Raw genomic sequence first — 15,547 nt, 5'->3', positions numbered from 1 at the left:
TCACAGGAGAAACAAATGGGATGCTAAGCAGGGCAATAAGAGTGAGGGCTGTCAGATGGGGGCCCATTAGGGAGGTTTCCTACTGTCTTTGCAAAATTTGCACATTTGATTTACTGCTGTGGTTTAAAGTCTGTCAGCCCTCAGGGGCCCCTAAGTGGACAGGGGCCCCAAGCAGTTGCCTGCCTTGCCTGTTGACAAGCAGCGCACAACTGTGTTACTTTTAATGTGTTATTCTTAACTGTTGGTCTAACTAATGTTCTCTTTTGAAACAATACATTTACGCCACCAGAGGGCGAGCTAGCTATGATAGGAGACAGAAATATGTTGTTTTGATTTCCAGGTGGAACAATTAAAAGATATTTGGACATACAAATATATGAAACCTTTTTATTTCTGTTGATTTAAATTTTAGAAAAAATATTAGGTTAATATTATTAGTTCATTTCGTTTGTTCTGACTTTTTATTCATACTCATAAGAGTTTCGATTATCGGATCTCGCAAAGACGGATTTTATGAGGAGTTCTTGAAGGCAGCATGAGAGCAGGGGGCGAGAGAGAAAAGTGTGCGTGTCTGCGCACGCGCGGTCAGAGACACACAGCAGCCCTTCCTTTCATGATCGCTGACGTCCCTCTCCGTCTCTCTCTTGTCACTGTGTGTGTGTGTGTGTGTGTGTGTGTGTGGTGGGGGGTTATCCTCCTATTTTTTTTTTGCCTTCATCATCTTCACCGGAAAACAAACGGTATGTTTCGGAAACACGGGGCACGCCGGAGACCTTGAATTCACCGCGGAAGCCATGGCAACGAGACCGAATAAGAAGAGCTAAGGGCGGACTGGACTGAGAGGAGGAACCGGAGACGGAACATCCGCCGCTTTTTCTTTGATTAATCCGCATTTTATCATTGATTTAAACCCCCAAGGTGGTTTCTGTTTCCACCGGTTTGACGTTTGTCACTCAAGAAAATCACATTAGCTCGCTAACAGGAAAACAGACCCCCCCCCCCTCCTCCTCCTCTTCTTCTTCTGCAGACTGAACCCGCCGCGGTGGTCGAAGGGACCCAGTCTGAGAGACCACCTCTTGTCCTTTTTGTTTTTAAAACCTCATACTGCCTCAATGGTAGTGTTTCCGAAGCGGCTGGAAATAAAAACCAACGGGATTGTTTCCTTTCTGATCCGACATGGTCCGATAAGGTCTGGGGAAGGATCAGGGGGAAAGTGAGAAGACAAGTGGGGGTTGTTTTTTCCCCTTCAGATGAGGCGGGGTTGGTACCACCACCACCACCTACAACAACAACAACAACACCAGCAGCAGCAGACAGACAGACATGAGGATGTGGATGTAACCACTTTGTTTTTGAACTCATCCATTAAAAGCTTGGATCACTGTCCTGGTGATGCCTTCAAGTACTGTGACAATGACGATTGTATGAGAGGTGAAGCTGCCCCCCCTCCCCTTCCTTCCTGTGTGACTGACACTTTGGCTTTACCTGAGGTGTGTGTGTGTGTTTTTGTAACCCAGTTGTGATCAGAACCCCCTAATTCTTTTGGTTCCTACTGTTGGACTTGGAGGCGAACTCAGGGACGAACATGTCTTTACGCACGGCACTGCCTGGGAATGACCGGAACCCGGACCATGTAAGTAGATGATTAAAACAACATGGGAGTCTGTTTGTCACCTTCAGCAGGAGGGATGGGTTACAACAACGTTTCATTATGCTTTCAAAAAATTAAATCACAACGACAGCTCCTCGAACCCTCAGGCCATGAGATTAGTGTGCCATGTGCAAAGAGCAGAGCTAACCGACCCAGACGCGCTAATCACCCATGTAGCTCTCACTCAGGACGGGTTGGACTCACAGGTAGAGGTGGAACATGCAGAGTGTCTCATATCTTTAATTTCACTTCATATATGCACACATTTGCTTCTTTAATCACTCCCACCTCATTCACCCCGCCGGTGTCTTCAGTGCGCATGTGCGTTTGACTGCTCACAGCTGATCAATAATAAATGCATCTGATGCAAGGCCACCCAGCCCCTCTCGCTCCACACCCAAGCTGCCCCTGCACCCACCTTCTCCCCTGCACCCTCCTTATTGTATCCTGTGCACGTCCACCCCCCCCCAGGTTCCCCTTCAATGAAACTGTGAAAGGCGGTTTAGTGGGCAGCATTATGTTGCAGAATCTGCTGTGTCAGACTAGCCTGGTTTGATGTTGTTCTGTCTGTGGCAGCGTCTGGGTTCTGGGTGTACAGAGGCAGGACGATGACTTGAATGCTCTTTGATGCAAACCTTGTACTTTCATATTTTTGATTATTTGGATAACTGCTGGTAAGAAGCCTGTTAGCCTGTCACATTTGGCACCAATACGGCTGAACAGTTCCCCACCTTTATCTCAAGGGCACCGAGTGGCCTGAAATGTCCCTCGCTTCTTTTTCTTTGAGCTGTGATGTTCTTCATTTAGCAGCAGCTGACACTATACTGCCTCATCTTAGTGCCATGTTCTCTTCCCTGTCCACATGAACATCATCTCTGGGACATTTGACTGGAGATAACACCTCTCGCCTCTCTGCCCCTGACGTGCGACTTTCACCACGCTCTTGACTCACTGCGGATTCTCTCAGCTCGCCGTTTATTGCCTGTAGTCCTTGTGTGTGATTCAGGCGCTCGCCGTGTTACTTCATTAATGTGGAGTCGTTTTATTTGAAGTACAGTCGACATAAAGACATTTTGTTTTTGGCCTCCTAGCGTTTTATATTGTTTTTTTACATGTGGATACTTCTTTGTTGTTCTCATTAGTTATTTATGTGCTTCTATGTCGACACAGAAATATTGGCCCAAGATAATTTCACATTAAAGCGTGTTGTCTCGTTTCATATCTTTAAGTAAAGCTTTGATCTGGTTTCTTTTTTTGGCTCTCTAGTTTTGCGTCATAAACGGCGTCTGTGATAGCTGGATGACTGCGTGGTCATTTTTAGTTAGCAGTCATGTAAACCACTCGTCACGTCTTTGACCTCCAGTCTGGACTTTTGTCTCGTTCACATGGTCGACATGTTTGTGGTGAGCTGGTGGAGGAATGTGTTCTGAACCGTGAGGAGAGATTGCAGAGCCTGCTCGGTCACTAGCAACCTCAGTCACCATGGCAACTGCAGGGGGGTCCTTTATACCCCCGCTTACCTTTTCCACCCAAACTTGTGACCTTTTGCAGGTTTTTTTTTAGTAGCTGCGGAGGTCAGGAGAAATGGTTTCATTTATTTTATTAAACAAGTTTGAAATGATCCCTGAGATGTCATTTCATCACAGCGCACTCCTGCAACTCTGTGTAACTCCAAAACAACATTCAATGGCAACGTTTTGGTACCAGACCTTCATCCAGCAACACGTTTGTGGGCTTTCGGTCTTAAACAGGAAGTCGCAGCCAATCAAAACTTTTCTAAATTTTCTATTTAGGAGGAAAAATCCTCAAAAGGCAAAATGAAACCCAAACTAAAAATCAGAAACGCTGCAGCAGATCAAAACGTTCATAAAGTGGAATCATTCATATCTGCCTCAGTCACATCGACAACATGTTTGTCACAGATCAGTAACAAAGAACAACCCAGTTTGGGAGCAGCCAATCACAGCCAGTGATGTCACCGCAGCGCCGCCTGTGCTCACTGCGTTCTCACGTCACCTGGATCACATATCGCATCTTAAAGAACCGATGAATCAAGACGTCAGCGTTGGTTTGTTGAGCGTACAGAAAGCTCGGGGCAGTGTTGGTGAAGTTCCACCTGAAATGAGCGGCTCACGTGCTTCTCTGTAGATTGTGAAAGGTTTTGTTTCAGACTCCTTTTAGATTAACTGTAAACAGCTTTGTCGTCCCGCCGTAACGAACCCGTTTCACCTCAGAGAACCTTCGCTTTGTCATCTGGGATGTTTGTAAACAAGTCAGCTCTACTTTCTGGGCTACTTTTCATGATGTTTCTGAGACTGTGTGTGTTCGTGATGCCTTCATGAAAATCAGCATTTTTAAGGCTGGGTTTGTTGTTATCAGAGTCCTCAGGATGGACGGTGAAACTGCAGCACAGTCAAATCAAGACGGGTCATTAAACCTCTGATCTGCCAAATTTTGATACAGTCAGGGTGGACGAGTGGTTGCAGTCTCCCCTGGAGGCGTGGGTTCGAATCCCACTTCTGACACCTGTGTCGGAGGCTGGAAATGACTATTGAGCGAGTCTTTAAGCCGTAGGGACTTGAGTTGGGAACCGGAGGGTCGCTGGTTCAAGTCCTGATCCGGATAAAAATATGGAAGTTGGAAACTATGAGCACGTCTAGGACTGCTGAGGTGCTCTAGAGCAAGGCACCGGACCCCCACGAGCTCAGGGGTCGCTTTCAGTAGGGGCAGCGGACGCACCCCGGACGTCTCTCAATGAATGCGCGTCCACAGGTCCTGCGTGTCTCTAGAATAACAGATCGTCCTTTTAGCTTGATCTTACTTACCTGCTTTTAATGTTCTTGAGTTAAAAAATCAGCGTTGCTTAAATAATGTCATCTCACAGATCAACTTCATTTCCACACAGCTTCATCTAACCTGCTGAACAGAATCTATCCAGCAGCTCTCCAGCGTTTGTGTTGGGACTGATTTTCTTTCCCTCCTCCAGCGGTTAAACACCACACAACGTGAACCACGCCGGGGGGGGGGATCCTTTGTTTCATCAAGGTTAGAAGAATGAGGAAAGTGAAGCGTTGACATTTTGTCCTGTCGGGCTGTCAGTGCGTGACGTGTATTGTGCGTGTGTTCAGGGTCATAATAGTAGACTACAGTTAAGGTAATGCTGGAGCTGTAAGTACAGAGCCGTACAATGAAGGGCCTTAAATGGATAATAATGAGGTGTGCATGAACTGTATGACGTTGCCTTTTTGTTCCTGTACTTTAGGAGCGGGCTGAAGTTTTGCTCGGGGCTCGTCACGAGGCTTTTATCTGTGAGAGAGAGAAGAGAAAAGAAGAGGAAGACGTTAAATAGCAGTTGATGCACGGTTCTTGTGTGCACATGTACAAAAACTCCTGCACGTCTCTCCGTTTGACCCCCCCCCCCCCCCCTCAGGGCAGAGCACAGCGTTGTGTTTCCTGGACGAGCACGCTGTCCTGACTTGTTACCTAAAAAGCTGGCGCCCGCCTCTGCTGCCCCTGCTGGCACTCGCTTTACCTAGAAACACATCGGATACAGTCATAAACAGCTCCGGGGGTTTTAATCATCCGGTCCACTGAGGCCAGCTGAACCGTGTGCGATTGGTATAAAATTAGGCTGGTTGATATTAGATGACCTATATTGGCCACAATGCCTCGCTGACGTGTGCTGTTTTGTAAATCCGCCAGCTTAAACCGACTGAAATGTGTTTGGAGGTTTTGGGTGCAACAGCAGCCCAAAGGTCAGAGAAATGGGCCGGTTTGAATCTCTAAACAGGTGGTTGAGTTTCCATCTGTTTGGCTTTTTACATTATAAACTACCAACCTTTCACGGCTCCATACCTCTCAGTGGTCGGCGTTGGCAAACTGGTCTGCGTGGAGCCGATTCAGCTGCAGAAGTCTGAATGTGAAGCGGGTCAGTGCGGGGAAAAGAGCTTAAGAGATTTGGCAGATCTTCCTGTAAATGGCTTGCTCAAGAGTGCAGCAGTGGGAGGTTTGGGAGGAATAAAGTATTTAGTTTCCCTGCTCAGATTAGTATCGATAACATCGGTACCATCGAACTTTCTCTCTGTTGTGGATCGCTGTGGATAACCTTAACCCTTTGATCGATAAAAACATGATACACTAATTGTGTGTAAATACTTGGGGTGGGACTTTAACGCGTTAATTATGATTAATTAATTACAAGAAAATAATGTGTTAATTTTTTTTAACGCATTTAATCACAGTTTGTCTCATAAACAAGTGTGGAACTGTTTGTTATTGCTACACTTCGCAGAAGCTTTGCGCTAGCTTATCACTATCTTATCACTATCTTATCACTAGCTTATCACTAGCTTCGCGCTAGCTTATCACTAGCTTCGCGCTAGCTTATCACTAGCTTCGCACTAGCTTATCACTAGCTTTGCGCCAGTTTATCGCTAGCTTATTACTAGCTTCGCGCTAGCTTATCACTAGCTTCGCACTAGCTTATCACTAGCTTTGCGCCAGTTTATCGCTAGCTTATTACTAGCTTCGCGCTAGCTTATCACTAGCTTTGCGCCAGTTTATCGCTAGCTTATCACTAGCTTCGCGCTAGCTTATCACTAGCTTCGCGCTAGCTTTGCACGAGCTTCGATACAAGTACAAAGGAGAAGCGTTTGCAGCCAAATTCAGGAGCGAAATTTGTAATTCAACGTCTGATAAACTTACAAATTTACTCGCTAAATTGGTTGCTCTGGACTGTAGACCACTATTAGTGGTAGAAGATAAGGGGTTAGAAAATGTGCTACAGATCCAACTTTCCAGCTGTTGTGCAGAAAAACTACTTTAAACCCCTAGTAAATACATATATTAGTCCTTAAGAAATCCAGTTCAAACCTGTCTCCGCTGTAAAAAAGATGACTGCTTATGAAATGAGCCAAGTCTCAGGTAAAGAAGGAAAACATATTTATATTCATGTTAATTCTCCCAGCACCATTTCTTTTCCTCACATTGATTCTCAGAGGTGAGTGAGCGACCAGCTGCTGTTCTGTCATCATGAGCAGGCGACCATGTCAGGGATGAAAGTGTTCACATCACGGAGCCCCTGCAGACAAACGTATCGCACACACAATCACAGAAGAAGGAAGAGGCAGCAGAGAATAAAGAGCTCACAGTCAGAGCGCACAGTCGGCCTGTTGTGTTCAGCGTGGAGCGGCTCGGCCTCTCAGGTGTCACCTTACAGAGCGTCTCCTCAGGCCTGAGCTGCTGCTCCTCCTCCTCCTCTTCCTCAGTGTGTGTTCATCTGTTCAGCTCCTCTTCATGTATGTGATATAAATATATAAAGCAACAACTCACAGATACATCTGCATCTCCACACTTTGTTATCCAGAAGTGTGTTTCACTGAGCTGGAAGCTGAGTTTGATGAAGGCGCTGTCATTTGTCTGTTTCGTGTGTAAGCAGAGGGATGTGTGCTGCTGGTTCTGTCCAGTGTTGCAGAATCAAGTGAAGCAGAACCTGCGACTTGCATCATCCAGTTTTTCCTTTCATGCTGTTGAAATACCCGATTTGGACATTTTGACGTCACAATGGTCATGAGTGCTGTCGTCTTGCTTTGTCACGACTTCCTCTTAACACCAAGCTCCTCAGTGTTTCCTGTTGGCAGGCAGGCGTTGATCCAAAAGACAAACATCAGCAGAACCTTGTCGGTCAACAAAACCACATCAATAACCCTCCTAATGATACCTCTGAACTGAACATAAGAGACACAGAAATAACCTGCATGTGTGCAGATCATATATAATGTTTACTGAGCAGGCCAGGGTTCATTCTGGATCTGCTGGAGTGACAGACTGCAGAAACAAAAAGCTGATTTGATTCGTCCTGCCCCTGTGTTTCCCCTCGACTTCAGTTTCCTCTCAGCGTCGGTACAAGGAAAGAGGAAATGTTGCCTGAAGAACTGGAACGCTGCTCGCTACGTCGTGTTTCAGTTTTTCTACTCTCGACGTGAACCGTGCTGTCAGCGATCTGTGCTAATTCTTCTGGGATCATAATCTTTGCAGGATAAACGCACGTATTTGATTCTTTCCTTTTGCACATGTGGACATGTTAAAGTGTCACATCACCTCCGTCTGCAAAGCATTATGGGAGTCTGCTGCATCTGAACACTCTCGACTCTCGCGCTTCCCCTCAGCCCCGAAAAAGAAGAAGGACACTGGAGCTGAGACGCAGCGTACGCAGCGGGAGGACGAAGTGTGCAGGGAGCATCGGCGTTAAACATGATGCATCATTCAGGAATGTTTCTAGAAACATCAGAAAACCTAACCAGGAAGTAACAGTAATTCATGGCTGCTTGTCTCCATGGAAACGTGAATCATGTGTCAGTTTGAATATGTTTGGGCTGCATAATGCATCGCAGAGCGGCGTGCAGTGACACAGCGTTTAAGTAACGGATCATTAGAGAGAGAGAGAAGGCGAAGTCTCGCCAAGGAGTGAGTCAGCGCTTTAATCCTCTGCTGTTGATCCTCACAGAACAGATCTGACCCTTTTACTCAGCCCGCTCCCTTCATCGCTGTCCTGCACTGAACGATATGCTGAGTCATGTGACCGGTCTTCAGACGCTCACAGAAAGCAGCGTGTGTGTGTGTGTGTGTGTGTGTGTGTGTGTGTGTGTGTGTGTGTGTGTGTGTGTGTGTGTGTGTGTGTGTGTGTGTGTGTGTGTGTGTGTGTGTGTGTGTGTGTGTGTGTGTGTGTGTGTGTGTGTGTGTGTGTGTGTGTGTGTGTGTGTGTGTGTGTGTGTGTGTGTGTGTGTGTGTGTTCCTCAGTGATAAGATGTAGTTCACCATGATTGTTTTTTCTCTTCTTTTTTCGTGTGGTCTGGAGCGTGATACATACAGTCCATACCACATGGTGTCAGTGGGCGGAGCTACGGCCAAACTGCTGTGACTCTGCGTCTGGATAATGCTTAATGGAAGTGTGTGTGTGTCAGACAGCAGCATCAGTAGCTCCAGAGGGAGACGTTACTGATTGATTATTGACATTAAGAGGTGGGAGGCTCATGTCCTTTAATCACATCGTCACATGCATTCAATCTAGAAGAAAGTCAGCTTCATCAGCATCGATTTAAATCTTCTTTATTCATCAATTCAAAGACTTTTTTTAATCCTCATTTATGGAGATTTCCTCTCCCTCGTTTCCTGGGTCACTTCTTCTCGTCGCGTCATTGATCCGTCATGGAAACGTCCTCTGTACGTGATGACTTCCTGTGAGGAGACTTGACCGAACATAAAGACGGTGTCGGTGCTTTTTCATGACTCTGTGTCGGCGCTAAAGGCCCGGCGTTCTGACTCCGTCACATTGTCACGAGGTGTTGTTGAAGCATGTTTTCTGTCTGTTGTTGAGGAACGAGCCTGATGATGGGTAAAGACCTGCTTCAGGTCAAATCCAGATCAGATGAAAGTCGTGAGCAGGGTCTCGTGAGCTGAAGGAGTCGGAGCCTCTCTGTCTCTGACACGTTTTTCTGGCAGCTCGTGCTTCCTTATGGGGCCCGACAGCCGACAGGAAGTGCTATCTGAGTGTTGCTGGGCACATTGTGACACGTCTGCTGCCATCACTGTGACATCCCCGTCTCCAGGACAGGAAGTGATGCAGGCTGGTGACTTCCTGCTCGTGACACAGACTGGTGACGGACGATGCAGATGTGAGAGGTTTTGAATATTCAGCAGGAGGAGAAGAAGAGGTGGAAGCGTAGCAGGCTGAGCTGATGATTGACAGGATGTGAACTTTCTCCTGCTCTTTCATCCTGCAGTCATGATCTTATAAAAGCTCAGTTTAAAGACTTCCTGCAGGAAGTCAGTCACCTGTCGTTAGCCACGTTTAGCATCGTCTGATGTTGATGCTTCTTCATGGAAGTGGAATGATCAGACAGCAGGTGTAATATTATTATATTATTATATATTATTATAATATTATATAATGCATATCTAATGGGAGCTCCAGGTTTTGTAGGTGCTGCAGCAAACGTGTTTGATTCTTAGAAAGGAATCTGACCTGTTGACTTTTCAGTAGTTCATTTTATATTTTATTTGACTGGGACTTTGTGTAACTTCAGCTCTGGAACATGATGCTAACTTTAATCTGCTGACCTCTGATAGATATCAGCAGCTTCATAAAGCTCCGATTTATCTTCATTTTGTTTTCTTTAAGTCAAACAGGCACGATCACTGCTGCTTCCTTTTTATTTTCCACCGTGTTATCTCCGTGTTGTTTTGGCGACGGTGTGTCTGTCTGCTGTGGGGAGTGACATACGAGATGTGTGCGTGTGCGTGTGCGTGTGTGTGTGTGTGTGTGTGTGTGTGTGTGTGTGTGTGTGTGTGTGTGTGTGTGTGTGTGTGTGTGTGTGTGTGTGTGTGTGTGTGTGTGTGTGTGTGTGTGTGTGTGTGTGTGTGTGTGTGTGTGTGTCAGAACACAGCGGCCTGAGGCAGAGAGAGGAAGAGGAAGCTGGACTGACATGGTGGGTCAATGTTTGTGTTTGTGGGGCTGAGGATGGCTCAAGGTTACACCCCGACCCTGCTGGGGACCGACGTCACACATCCGCCCTTTACTCAATACACACACACACACACACACACACACACACACACACACACACACACACATCCAGACCGCCTGCTGCAGGGCGTGGTCTTTTGTTTTGAAACATGTTTGTGTCACATTGCGGACGCTGTCGTTGTCTTTAGATTAAAGTACGATAAATGTTCTGCTGCTGCCTCACAGACGGAGACGACACCTGGATGAAAACATTCACACTTTGAAGCATGAAAATAAATGAGGAATAATCCCAGTTTGAGGATGAGCAGACTCGTCATCAGAGTAGAAGAAGAGTGACGAGCTCTCATCGCTGTGGAGCCGCTCGCCCACGCACACTGGCACAGATGTGAGAGAGAGACGTCGCTGTCTGCTGCTCCGATGGAATCCCACACCTCATATATTCAATCAGTGCAGACGGGATGAATCACATCGATCAAACATCGATGTTAGACGGGACGAACAGCTTCCTCCTCCTCGTTTTTTAAAGAATTACCAAATGACTGTTTTTAATGTATTGCAGTGAATGCATCGCGTCTGTGTGTCATCTGGTCATGTGACCTGATAGTGTGCTCTGGTTGTTGACAGCTTTTGTTGTTTCACGTCGACCTGACTGACGTATTCAAACACGTGTTGTTGTTGAAACGACGTCAAGCAAACGAGCAGAAGAAGAAGAAGAAGACGACGACTTTAAGTCATAACGGACGCCGGCGTTGGGACGGTTCGTCATCGGAGGTTCATGTCGATGGATTTAACCCGTAAATGATCGAAGCTGTTCGTTGAATGAAACTCTTTAAAAACAGAGAATCTTTGTTTGACCCTTATAAAATCACTTCACTTTGTAAGGACGGACACACACACACACACACACACACACACACACACACACACACACACACACACACACACACACACACACACACACACACACACACACACACACACACACACACACACACACACCTTACCCTCCACCAGCCCTACAAAACGTCCCACTACGTGCATCGTTATGTCGGGTTTCACCCCCCCAACCCCCTCACTAAAACATGTCTGCCTTCAAACCTGCTGGTAATGGAGACCCCATCAAACCTCAGACACACACACACACACACACACACACACACACACACACACACACACACACACACACACACACACACACACACACACACACACAGTGGCAGGGAGGCCCTGATGAAACTGCATGGTAATCAGAAGGAGTGGATGAATCGATGGTCTACGGGACGGAGGGAGGGGGGGAGGGGCTGTGCGAGGCTCACGCTGAAAATGAAGATACGGGTGCGAGACAAAAGAGAGGGTGGGTGCAGGCTGGGTGGAGCAGAGAACAGAGGAGAAGGAGGAACATGGATTTGGTGTGGGGGGAAGGGAGAGAGGAGAAGGGCTGAATGAATGAGAAGTAAACACATGAGCTGTGATGTGATAATAAAGTACGAGGAACACTGCTGCAGCTCTGAGCCAATCAGAGCCTGTCTCACTGACACTTCAGAGTCACTCTGTGACTTTTAGAAGGTGACGTTCACGGCAGTGATCGTGTTATTATTGGCGTGACTCTGCGTGTGAGCGCCGTGATCATTCGGCCTCGTGAGCTGCTTTCACATCTGATGTGTTTGTGTGGCGTTGTCCCATCGTGGAAACGCAGAGTGTGTTGGAACGAGTCGCTCTGTTTGTCTCCTCACATGAACTTGAAATCATCCTCCGTCTGCATGTGGAGCCGGATGATTCAATTTCAGGCGAATGAGACTGAAACTAATGAGGAGGGACGATGTGCACGTCGGTGTGTTTATCTGAAAGCTTTCATAGATGCCCCAAACCTCCCGTGTGTGTGTGTGTGTGTGTGTGTGTGTGTGTGTGTGTGTGTGTGTGTGTGTGTGTGTGTGTGTGTGTGTGTGTGTGTGTGTGTGTGTGTGTGTGTGTGTGTGTGTGTGTGTGTGTGTGTGTGTGTGTGTGTGTGTGTGTGTGTGTGTGTGTGTGTGTGTGTGTGTGTGTGTGTGTGTGTGTGTGTTTTACTGGAGGCAGCTCCTTGTTTTTCTCTGAACCCGACCGGAGCGCTCGGCTGCCTCCTCTTCTGTTTCTTTTATTTTTTTCACGTCATCTCGGCTCGAGATGAAAAGTTCACGCTCGTCTGTTTCTCTGGGATATTTCTGTTTCCGCCGAGCGCTCGGAGGAGAGCAGACGGACGGATTAGAGTTTGATGTTTATGCCGTGCGACCTCGGACCTTCGCTCGACCATAAAGAGTTCAGGAGGAGCACAGACTGGAGAGTTCTGGGTGTGGAGGGGCCGGTCAGCCACACATGACGGAGGAATGCAGACTGAGCGCGCTCAGATGAGATTCAGAGGTGGCCTGGTTAAACTCGCCGTGCACCTCCTGGGTGTCTGGTACGAGCTGAGCTTCCCTCACATGAGCACAGGAGCACAGTCACATGTTCAGTCGGCTCTGATGACGACCACACAAAAGTCTTTATGAACACTGAATGCAAAACTCCCAAACAAACCAGTGATATCTAAAAGACAACACAGACGCCTGATCTTAAATATGTGGGGTGATGTTTGTATAAAAGGGTGTGTGATGTTCAGGATGAAGAACAAAACGTTGATTTAATCTGTGTGTGTCTCCATCCTCAGCATACCTCGCTGTCAGCCAGCCGCTCAGAGAAGGGGACTGGCTGGTCCAGCCGCTCGCTCGGCGCCCGATGTCGTAACTCCATCGCCTTGTGTTCAGACGAGCAGCCGCACATCGGAAACTACCGGCTGCTCAAAACCATCGGCAAGGGCAACTTCGCCAAAGTCAAGCTGGCACGCCACATCCTGACCGGCAGAGAGGTGAGTTCTTCTCTCAGCTGACGCACACACAGGTCAGAGTGTGTGTGTGTGTGTGTGTGTGTGTGTGTGTGTGAGTAATAACAATGATGAAGATGTAAATGTTGTTTATTTGGTCCAAATCTTTTCATGCAGCAACACAAACAGATTCCTCAGCAGCCACCGATAAAAACAAAGAAAGTTTGGAGGCTGCAGAAGTTCAAAACAAAAACAGAAAAATCTGATTTCTTTTTAAATAAATATATTTGATAAAAAATGAATCATTTAAAGGGTTTTTTTTAAACGACATTTCTTCAGATTAAAATGTTTCTAATACTCATGAAAGATGTTTGAGTCCATCAGCTGGTGCTTTGTTATTGATGTTTGCTGCTCCACGTACGTTCGTTCTTTAGTGTGAAATTATTGTTTTTGTTCATTTTTTATTTCTCTCTTGTTTCTCAGGTTGCCATTAAGATCATCGACAAAACCCAGCTGAACCCGACCAGCCTGCAGAAGGTGAGCCACGCCGTGCCGTGTGTCTGAGAGCTTCTCTATGTGTCCAGGCTTTTTGTGCTGCTCCAGGTTTTGACCCTCAGATGACCCCTGAACTTTGACCTCTCGGTGAAAGTCACAGGCGATGTTTCAAACGTCTTCTTCCTCCGTGTTTTAACAAAACCACAGTCAGTCACCTTAATCAAACCAGAAGTAACTGGGTTAACTGTGAGCGCGCTCGTCTCGTCAACCTCTGGGCTCATGGAGGATCTGCACGTGTGGCGTTCATGGCCTTGATGAGATTAAGCGCTCTCTCCTGTCTGAACTTGGCGTGCTGCAGCTATTTTTGTTGATGTGTGTGCGCGTGTGTCATGCATGTGTTCAGTCATGAAGAGCTCTTTCCCTCCCCGCCCCGTCACGGGAACTTTCCCCTGAGATGATGAAGCTCGAGCATCCTGAGGTTTGACTCTCAGAAAACAAGCAGGAGCATTTTAATGTTTACACACAGCAGCTTTGTCCACACAGGTTAGCAAAATGTCAGCTCACCCAAAGTCCCTCAGAGGAGCTTTAATATCCGTCCTCACGTCTCCTTCATTTTCATATTTCCACTTTGTTTTGCAGATTTTCACATTTTAAAGCCGAACGTAACGCCTTCTATTTGAAGGGCTTCATCATTCCTCTCCACAACGGTGCAAGTGATCCGACAAAACAAATTCCCCTCCGATGCTTTTTTTTTTTGCAGAGACAAAGCTGCTGCATCCTCGGCGTACTCGCTGCCTCGGTCGATTGGTTTACACAGGAACACAAACAACACACTGCTGGCTTCTGCTGTGGCTCGGTGTGGAGATAGGTCGAGTGTGTGAGACCACCAAAGAACAAACAAAGAGGCGTGTGTGTGTGTGTGTGTGTGTGTGTGTGTGCAGTGACGGATGCTCTCAGATACATTCTTTAGACAGAAAGCAGAAACATAAGTTGAACATCTCTGATAGTTTGGTTGCATCCTCTCTCACACTCGTCTGCATCCTCACAGAGAGTCGCACCTCATTGGTCAGTTTCACACAGGTCTCTCTTTGTTCACAGTCTGGCCTCGTCGGCTCTTTATCATGCTTTCACTGTAACACACACACACACACTCCCTCACCTCGCCTCATTCAGATCAATCCTGCAACACAAACGCATCGATGTACACACACACACACACACACACACACACACACGCTGTGATGGCGCCTGGCTCCGTGTGAGAGTCGGAGACCACAGATTGATCACTCTGCTGTTCTGACATCAGAACAAACACACAAGATGCCTCAGTTTGTTCTGAGTATCGGTTCTGCTGTAATCCTCTCATGATCCGATTAATGGCCTCTGTTCACCCTTCACTCTCGTTTCTCGCCGCCCCGGGTTTGTTTTTTTAAAGAGTAACACGTAGTGATGTGTGACGGTGCACTCCAGCCTCTCCTCTAAAAGTCACACCTGCTTTTTGTTCTTGAATGTTCTCAGTGCAAACACAGCAGCACGACTGAGAAACTGTCTGATCGTAGTTCAGCTGAAGGATCAAGTTTTTCACAAGCAGGCGTTTGGATTGAGTCGATAGCAGCTTAGTTAAGTCTAGAAGCAGTTTCACTCCGAGGCTGACGTCTGAGGAAATCCGGGGCTTGGGAACCAAAAATAGGAAAGCAAGCAAACGAGGAATTTTGATGCAAAAAAATCCCTGAAACTTGTGTTATAATGAGACGGAGATCTGCTTAAAGCTGCAGCAGGACTCTGACTGCTTTTTAGCTTTTGTGCATAAATAAGTTTACAGGCACGGTTAAGTCAAAGTGTCTCCATCAGGCTGTCCTCGTCTTCTTCTGCTTGATCTATTTCCTCACATACCAAAAAAAATCTGAAATCAACATCCTGCATTTTTTTTTCAGTTCTTGTTAAAGCTGAACTCTTGTTATCGCGGTACAATGGTGCATAAATCGTTTGATTTTCCAAACCACCAAAAAGTATCTCAGAAAGAAAAGAAATCACACATTTTGCA

At 46.8% G+C, this 15,547-nt stretch overlaps 1 protein-coding gene across 7 annotated transcripts in view; it reads left to right on the top strand.

Moving 5' to 3' along the window:
- Positions 1 to 563: 563 nt before the first annotated feature.
- Positions 564 to 15,547, top strand: part of mark4b (MAP/microtubule affinity-regulating kinase 4b) — a 31,306-nt gene continuing 16,322 nt past the window's right edge. For 2 of the 7 annotated variants that reach the window (XM_079354313.1, XM_079354312.1), the window contains exons 1-3: positions 565 to 1,633; positions 12,856 to 13,053; positions 13,492 to 13,545. In XM_079354313.1, coding sequence (XP_079210439.1) covers positions 1,586 to 1,633; positions 12,856 to 13,053; positions 13,492 to 13,545 — 300 coding nt within the window. In that variant the 5' untranslated portion in view covers positions 565 to 1,585. Of the gene's footprint in view, positions 1,634 to 12,855; positions 13,054 to 13,491; positions 13,546 to 15,547 lie in introns of all 7 variants that reach the window. The other 5 variants (XM_079354310.1, XM_079354311.1, XM_079354315.1 and 2 more) reach the window with 5 other exon arrangements.

This window comes from Symphodus melops (assembly GCF_947650265.1).
Source record: "Symphodus melops genome assembly, chromosome: 10".
NCBI lineage: Eukaryota > Metazoa > Chordata > Actinopteri > Labriformes > Labridae > Symphodus > Symphodus melops.
The sequence above is the reverse complement of the archived record's forward strand: the minus strand, read 5'-3'. Positions and strand labels throughout refer to the sequence as shown.